The sequence below is a fragment of the Acanthisitta chloris genome, unplaced genomic scaffold, assembly GCF_000695815.1.
Source record: "Acanthisitta chloris isolate BGI_N310 unplaced genomic scaffold, ASM69581v1 scaffold7866, whole genome shotgun sequence".
NCBI lineage: Eukaryota > Metazoa > Chordata > Aves > Passeriformes > Acanthisittidae > Acanthisitta > Acanthisitta chloris.
Genome location: NW_008678667.1, coordinates 37982 through 46818, shown reverse-complemented (window position 1 = coordinate 46818; position 8837 = coordinate 37982). Strand labels below are relative to the sequence as shown.

At 44.3% G+C, this 8837-nt stretch overlaps 1 protein-coding gene across 2 annotated transcripts in view; it reads right to left on the bottom strand.

The window, feature by feature from the left end:
• Positions 1–376: 376 nt before the first annotated feature.
• The window catches only part of STRBP (spermatid perinuclear RNA binding protein), a 24556-nt gene continuing 16095 nt past the window's right edge, over positions 377–8837 (bottom strand). For both annotated transcript variants that reach the window (XM_009076981.1, XM_009076982.1), the window contains exons 12-17: positions 7198–7356; positions 6285–6419; positions 5880–6020; positions 5212–5335; positions 3318–3362; positions 377–822 (exon numbers count right to left, since the gene is read on the bottom strand). In XM_009076981.1, the coding sequence (XP_009075229.1) occupies positions 746–822; positions 3318–3362; positions 5212–5335; positions 5880–6020; positions 6285–6419; positions 7198–7356 (681 nt within the window). In that variant the 3' untranslated portion in view covers positions 377–745. The remainder of the gene's footprint in view (positions 823–3317; positions 3363–5211; positions 5336–5879; positions 6021–6284; positions 6420–7197; positions 7357–8837) is intronic.

Genomic DNA, 8837 nt, shown 5'->3' with positions numbered 1-8837 from the left:
ACATTAATTCCCTTTGCTTTGTTTGTTTTTCAGCATTTTGTGTGGAGTGAAAAGCCTTCTTGGATAATTAAGACTGTGTCCAAAATCACAGTTACAGTATGCTGATCTTAAAGGTTATAAGGAAACTCAGGTACTGATGCTTAACTATAAAAAATAAGATAAACCAATATTTTAACCCATATTTTACTAAGTTTGTTACACACCATAATATTTACAAAGTTAAATGTTAACTGTAAAGTTTCTGTCATGTGGGGTTGGGTCTTTTTTAGGGTTTATTTTTGTTTTTTAAAGAACTATGCCCTGCATTTAATAACCTACAGCAAGCACAGGTCATTGACTGAGTCTGTGTGACTGCATTAGGAAACAGGCAGTACTCTTGTGTTACAACAAAACAGTTTATTTGTGATCAGTGTTTTATATTCTATACATCCTTCACAAATTTAATTTTACATAATCGGATACTTCATTTAAAACGTAAGATTAAGCTTCTAGTTCTTCCCTATAACAGAAGGCTGGTATAAGTTATTTGAAAATGAGGTAACATTTCACAGAACATTTTTTTTCAAGTTTTAGAGAACTAAATTTGCATTTTGTTAAAATCAAAAAGTAGGAAAAAGATGTTTCTTTACAAATGACTTTGCTCAAGTATGTGTTCAAAGAAAACAGGATAAAAAGGCTTTTTTTCTTCTAACATTCTGTACTGTACTGTGTTGTTCAATCAATAGGAATTAGCTTCTGCCATTTGCTAAAAGAATGAGTAGTGGGGAACGGGGTAAGTTGGGAATTTCATAACTGGTAACAGAACCATTCTCTTGGGTAAACCTACAGAGAGAAGAAAGGGAGAGGACTCCAAATAAGTTCAGCAATCCAAGAAAGTCAGATAAGAACTTACAGTAGTGTTCTCATTAACCTTTTCCAGATCAGTCAATGTGATTTCAGGGTGCAGAGTCCCATAAACAGTAACACTTCAACACTTTGCACTATTTCACACAGATGGTTAGCTTAAAGTCTGCTTTTATTTTTGTCCTGGTGTTTGGTGAAATTAAAGGAAGTGATATTCTCAGAAGCAGAGTATGCATTTGGACTTGAAGCTCTGCTTCATAATCTTTATGGTAATTAATCTCCACTAACTTGTTCTACGTCCTGAGTTAATTTCACAGGCCAGTTGCAATTGCAGATATTCTAGACAGGCACTGCTGTGCATAAAATACAACTCCCAGGGAAACTGTTCGGCAGTTTTGATCAGCATCCAGGTAGGTCAGCCAAAAATCAAGCACCTACAGTAAATTCTGCATCTGCTTCCTTATCCTGCATTTCCTCTCCTGTATTCAAGTGGCAAATCTGGAAAGATTAACATCTGCCTGATTCCATGATTATTTTAGAGTTCTTGTGGCCTCGCAAACTTGTGCACAATTAGATGTTTGTTTGGGTTTTAATCTTGCCTATTTAAATTCTAGTATTTAACCTATGTATCCATTTAGAAATCACAAAGCAGCAACAGCAGGTATTCCAGAGCACCAGATGATCAAAGTGAAGTTTCCCAACATGCAACAGCTTACAAAGGCAAAGAGACATGTTTACCTTACAGCCAAAAAGCATTATCCCAGAACTTGGCATCACAATCATAAGACATTAAAAACAGAAACTCTTTATGTGAAAAATGGGGGCATCCAATTCCACAGTGCTTTGAAGTCAGTGATATGTCACATATACACAGCTTAAGGGCTTAAAATCCAGCTCCCAAAAGAGGCAGAATGAGGGAAAAACCACGAAACAGAAGAAATGAATGGAAAAAAGCAAGAAAAGCTGCAAGGAAAGTTGGTAACAGTTGTATTCCTGCCTTCAGCAGGGAAAGGATTCCTCATGTCACTGTGTGTCACTGCTTGTAAAAAGACAGACATGCCACTCAGCCTAGTTACAGTCTGAGACTGCTGCTTGGAAAGAACCAAGGGGATTTTGTAAAAATCCATACCTTGAATTCAATTTCCTTTCATTTTTCCCTGAGCAAACATGTAGCTGTTCCTTGTGTGATGCAGCACAAAGGACAACACTCCGCGGGACAGCCCTGCTGCCAGCTGCCCTTCTGCCAGAGCACGTGGCCAGTCAGCAGGGCTGAATCTAGAGAGGTTTGCTCCAATTCCCAGGAGAGAATTCCACGCTGAGCACAGCCCGTGGGGCCATTCTCCATCCCCTGTCAGTACAGCACAGGACCAGCTGGTCCCAGTCAAGCAAAGTGAACATTTTCAATAAAGCAGCAGCATTCTTCCCCTGATAGAGCTCATACTGCTAGAGAAGCATTGAAATTAGCGTTTCAAAAGCTTTGAAACGTTTACAGTGCTATCAGGGGAGTTGGCACTGCCCAAGCTATCCAAATTTGGGAGGACTAGCATTACAAATGCTAAAAAGCAAAAGTTTCCCATATGAACACTGCAGGCCTTGAAATGTGCTGGTCATTTGAGCAGCAAGCTGTGCCCAGTGCCTGCCATGGGAGAGGCTGCTGGGCTCATGTGATGTGAGCCAGGACATATCACTGACTCCAAACTGCTCTGCTCCCATTGCCACATAAACCTCATTCAAAGTAACCAAAAGGGCCGGTTAGAGGAATGCATTGTTAGTCCAGCGTAAAACAAGCCAGTGGGGAGGGAGAAGCCGAGTTAAGGAAAACCCTTCCATCACAGCTCTCTGGTTATCAGCTCATTTTACAGCCTCCAGGAAACCAGTGCTTTGCCAGCCTGATATCACTCTGTTTCACAGTAAAAAGCATTGTGGCAAATGACCATGTTCTACCTTCCTTGCAGTCTGACTGCCAATGGGGTGAGCTACCCAAAACCCATCCTGCTTGGCCCAGGCAGCAGTGGGTTAGCCTCTGGGGGGTGAGGGGGTGGATTTGCCCATAGAGTTGACAGCATTAAGGGAGCTTTGTCCACAAGCCACTTACACTTGGGGACAAACATTTGACCAAAGTTGCTGTAATGCCATTTAGCTAAATACAGGTCAGAGGTGCTGAAATAGGCCCTTCGGTAGTCTTTGAATGGAGCACGGATTGGCTGTAAAAAGTAAGGGAACTACTTGGATTTGGTTTCAGTATGGAGGGAACAGGCAATTAGAACAAGCAGTCCTTCCACAGATCAGGCAAAGCAGAGGCAAAAAGCTACTCCAACCAAAAAAGAACCACAAGGTTATGGCATAAAAGTGTTGTTGTTGTCATGGTTTAAGAGCTTTAATCTCTTTGGATTTCTCCTCGCACTGCCACATTTGGGGACTGCCACAACAGATCCTGCATCATGTCTAAGGAGTTAATGATCAGCTATACGTACCGTAGGCTGGTGCGGCTGTGCTGTACCCATACGGTGCTCCATAGCCTGCAGGGAGACAGAGGAGGGATGGGGGTCACTCCCTGTGTGACTCAGGGCAGTTAGTGTCTGCACACACAGGGGGGCCCTGCCTGGTACCTGAAGCAGGACCACAGCACAAACAAACTCACACCAATACAGAGAAATATTGCTGAAAACACCGAAAGCCTTCGCCATGTTGGCCCAAAGAACTAGCTACCAGGGACTTTCTCATGCCTCAGCAGCAAAGAGTTAAATTCCCTACTTTGTTTCCTCAGCATTTTGTTTCCAGCTGAATCCCTCAAGTCTGCACTGTCAGAGCATGGCATGACCCAGACATCCTGTATTTACTTATGATTTTCCTAAAACACAAGTGCAGCCTATGCAGAGAACAGTCATTTTCCTAAATTTCCATTATAAAGAGGGGAATGCTGGATGCCTGCAGCAGATGCTACATCCCCATCAGTAAAGCTCCTGTGAATTGTGCTTTCTCTGCCATTTCTAACAGACAGAGTTCCACAAAGCACATCTGAACCCCTTCACACAAACAGAGCAGGATCGATTTTCCCCAGAGAGCAGAGCATGACTCTGGAGTGAGACAGAAAGCAACACAGCTAAGACCAGCACTGGCTGCTGTATCTCAGTAGTTCAGAAGGCTTTACAGGCTTGTTTTTCTGGTGAGATTGCTTGTGTCATCACAAAAAGCAAGAGATTTCTGATAAGAACAGGGGATGGAGAGAAATAATCTGTGAAGGCCAAAGCCAATAAAAGCTTAACTACAACGACTGGGAAATTAAACTTATTTCTGGAGTAATTCCACACTGGCAAGAAGCATGCCCCTGGCAGGTTAAAGTGTCTCATAAATGACTCCTCAGGCAGACAGACAGTTCCAAAAACAATGTTAACAGCCATTAAAAATGAATTACTGGTTTTTAATATTTAAAATTACATGACCATACAGGAGCAATGAGGACGACATGCTGCTGACTGTGCCAGGAAGCAAAGCTCCCAAACAACAGGGCTGTGCTATTAGCACGTGGGAGCTGCTGGAGGGTGTAATTAGAGCTCATGCTGTAATCTCAAAAGCTGAGCAGGAGGAATATAAGTGTTATTTTTTGGAAGCTATTTGATTTGCTTTGACTAAAGCATCTTCAGCATCTCATTCTTATAGATCTGTGGTGAAAACAACGTCTGGATTCCCTTCACATGTCACCTGCAAACCTCAGACGTTGCAGAGTTGTAAAGAAAATGCACCTTCATGTAAGGGAAAGGAGAAAGTGACCATTTCATTAAAATATTCTTGTGAAAATGGTAACACGAAGCTCTTGGGCTCCAAAAGCTGTTTCTGCTGATCAGAGCAGTGCAGTGGGGATGATGACTTCATGTCAGCCAGAGTATGAATGGACATGCTTTTATTTTTGGCCACCACTGAAGCTACTAATAGATGCTCCCAGGTGAAATTCATGTAGGAAGTTTCTAGGAGCTCAGGAACTCCTGAGCCTCTCAATTCCATCTCCACAAGGGTTTCTTGGGAAAGCCACTCCTAATGCTAAAAGGGCACATGATCCAGGAGGATCTTAGAAAAGAGTTTTGGGAATTGTGCCATGGCAGTGAACTATGAAAAAGACAAATCATAAAGCCAGGAAAGCCATTACGCCCATATGTCTGTGCTCTGTGCACACTGAGTTTTGAGTTGTACTCATAAAGGACAGGCACTGCCAGCTCTCCAGCTCTTGGATTTATTTAAACCCCCAGGAATTCTGCCTTCTGCTTCATCTCAGATGATTAAAGAAATCACTTGCACGGGTGACTGACAGACATGACAAGGAACACCCGAGAGACAAAAGTTAAGCTATCAGCTGTGAGTGCTGTGCCTTACCTGGTGTGATGTATCCAGTAGCAGCAGCTGCCCCGACAAATGCCCCTCGTGTTAAAGCACCTCGTCCTCTGCCTCGAACAGCCTGGACTGCTGCAGAAACAGCTGTATTGACAACCCCTTTAGTCTGCCCAGAGTGACAAAAAATAGCAATTCAGAGAGTGAAGGTGTTGCTGGAATACAAGGCCACCTGCATGAAATCACCACCTACAGAGCTCTTTGAACCACGCAGGCTGGATGCAGACTGAAGTGCTGTGCTAACGGATCTGACTGACAGAAACACAGCAGGTCCTCTGCCAGGTCACTGAGTGCAGAGCCCAGCACCTTCCCCTCCTCAGTCCTGGCTCTAACTGTGGTTATTTACCTCAGATTTGTTCCACGTTCATGAACCACCACACTGGTGGCTTCTGACCCTCTCTGCTGCTCCTCACTGCTGTGTTCCCACCTCCTTACAAGCATCCTCTCCTCGACCTACAGCATTGTCTTTGCTTCTCTCTTACCCTCCTGAACGCACATAGCTGCAGCAGGGTCAGAATTTCACTCCACAGACAACCACCTCATGACAACACCAGCCTGTGCTAACCTCACTTTACTAGAATGCTGCCTCCTGCACCAAAAACCACTCCAGAACTGGGATAATAGCAGACTGAAAAGCAAAGGACAGTTCTTACCTGAGGAAGAATCTTCTTTTTTTTGTTGTTTGCTGCATTGGGCCCAGAAAATAGTTTTTCAAGTGCTGCCAATGCAGCACTTGCTTTCGCTACCTTCTTGTTTGGGCCTGCACCTCTGAACTTCTGCCCATCTACTTCTACCTGAAAATTGAGACATGAATTTATGCCTAGTATTTATCCTTAGGAAGATGCACACACTTGGCTGATGTGCCACCCATAAAGAGCTTTGGTAGGAAGAAATCCTGTGTTTCATCACAGCAGTAATGAGAGGTATAAAAACCTGAGCACATCACCACCACAGATGTGCATTGCAAAAAGCAAAACAGAACACATCTGAACTGTAGCAGCAAACAGCTCTGACACACTGTTAACAAACCCCAACAGCTCTACCTCTGCTCCGCTCACCTCCATCACAAAGCGCTTGTCGTGGCTTCCGCCTGTCTCGGAGATGAGCTCATACTTCAGACCTCTTCTCTTTTCATTGAGCTCCATCACTGGGTTCTTGCCACTTGCTGTGAGTATGGGACCCTGAGTTCTTACCTAGAGAGACATTCAGGGTGTTACCTTAGAACCTTTATCTCTTCCAAATGCAGACAAGCAGCTGCAGACATGTATCCCAGGGTACACAGCCCTGGCTGCAGCATAACTGCTGTGCTAGCACAGCCAGTGGGAAATCTCTTCTGGAAGAAGGGCAGGAGGACCAACAATGCTGTCAAGAAGTCACACATGGTTGTTTCTGCTGGTGACAGCTACTGTCCTCAGGGCCTAGTCTGGTGCCTGCACAAACTGAGCATTACACCAGCTGCACTTGGAATTACAGCCCTGGGAGAATCCCAAGATGAAGGTGGGGCCATGGTGTCAAGTTCCTTGAAATCGAAGGCTTTATCACCGAAAGGAGACACTGCCCTTCCCGACCCTGCCCACGTCTGCTCCAGCTAATTACGTCCTGGCACTCCCCAGCTCCGACTGAGCAAGTCTCATGTCCCCAGTCACGTGTTTCAGCAGAAATATCTGTAGCTGCTTGGAAAGAGAGGAAGGTAGAGCTGAGAGCTCAGCACACCAGCAGGTCAGCCTGCAATAGAATGCTCTGAGCTGTGGATACAAACAGGGCAGTTGGGTTAAAAATACCCCACTTCCCTTTCTCAGTGGACTAAACACTTGTGTGGTTTATTATTACACACTGTCTGGAAAGTAAGTGTCTCCAAGCTGAAGAGATTCATATTTTAATATCTTGACAAGAACAGAGTAAACACCCAACAGAAAAACAAAGGCCCAAAGCCCACACCTCTGTCACCTGTACTCTCAAAGCAATCCTCACCTCTAGGGTAGCTGAGGTGTCAGCTGTGGAATTTCCAGTATTATTGCTTGAGATCGAAGAAGTTGTTTCATTTTTACCTTCAGTATCTGATTTTTCATCAGAACTCACACACTCCACATCTGCATCAAAACCAGTTGGATACCCCATCGCTTGTAAAACCTACAACAAAACCACGTGACATGAACTGTGACAGGGGAAAGGGAACAGGAACAAATACAAAGCTGATCACAACACAAAAAAATAGTCACTATACACTTAATAAAGGCAGATTGCTCAGAATCTTAGTTTTCGCCTATTTGAAATGGAGATCTCCATTTCAATGGAGGAATTCAAGGGGGAATACAATATCAATGGGGAAAATAATTTCAGGTTTCCGAAAGTGGAATCAACACAAACCAGAATTTTAGTCTCCAGGACAGCAATTACTCATGAGCATCATTCATAATCTCGAGAATTCCTTGTAAAGTAAGAGATTAAAGACATTCTTTAATGGCTTGATAAGGAGACTGTTTCACACACAATTTTCCCCCTCTCTGTGTCTATGGACAGACCAAGAAGTGGACTGTGGGGCAAACGAGACAGTCTTGTGAGAATTAAAGCCTTGTACAGGATGGTACTTCTGAGCTCAGTTCCTTCAAAAACATCCTCTACCACAAGGCCAGCCTCTCCCTTAGCCAGCTCCCTGCCCTAGCTGTACAGAGCTGCCAGGCACAGGCCCAAAGGGATCTGAAAAACACCTGAAGCTCTGCTGAAAATTTAGTCCCAAGAACAAAGTCTGCAAAAATCAGTGTTCTAGCCCTGAGCTGAGACCTGTAGGGGTAACCCCAGGCTGAGCTCCCATGCACTCGGGGTGTGTCTGGCTGCACTTTCAGGGCTTCTACATTTTAAGAAGGTCAGATTAGAAAGTGAAATGATCACAATTATTCCCTCCTATAACACTGGGAAGGCAGGACCTGGATCTGTTGGGGAAGGAAAGAAAGGAAAAAAGCCAGTGCCTGCCACACCCCCATTTCCTCTTGGCTTGGACTGTGGATGTTTTGATGTGCAAATTTAGAGACAGCAGAGCTGGGTCGCCACCAGCACAAATCTGGCTGAGGCACAGTGGTTCAAGGGCAGAGCAGTCACAGCTTTGCAGGGCAAGTGCGTCTTTTGGGCCTTTTTTTTTTAAACAACTGCAGGGAGGGAGGCAAAATGAAAGAATGAGGCAGAAGGTCTGGAAGGACACACATGCAGAGCTACTTTTCCTGGAGGAACAACACATGCCCTCAGATACTTCTGGACACTTTGAACTTGAAAGCACATAGGACAATGGGATTTTCAAACTGAAATCAAAGGAAAGCAGAAAGTTGCCAGATGAAGCTTCTAAAAAGGAAATTCTTGTTGAAAACAAAATGAAGCACAGAATGACAGATGGGCTTGTTCCTATCAGAAAAGTACTATTAACAGAGGTTCTTTCATAGAATCATTTAGGTTGGAAAAGACTTTCAGATCATCAAGTCCAACCATTTGTTACCCCAGCACTGCCCAGCCCACGCCTAAACCATGTCCCTGAGGGCCACATCTGGTGGATGCTGAAGTTGGGTGTTCTAGTCTGTCACTGCTGTCGTGTAGAGCACCTACAGGAAGCGACAGCAGGTTGA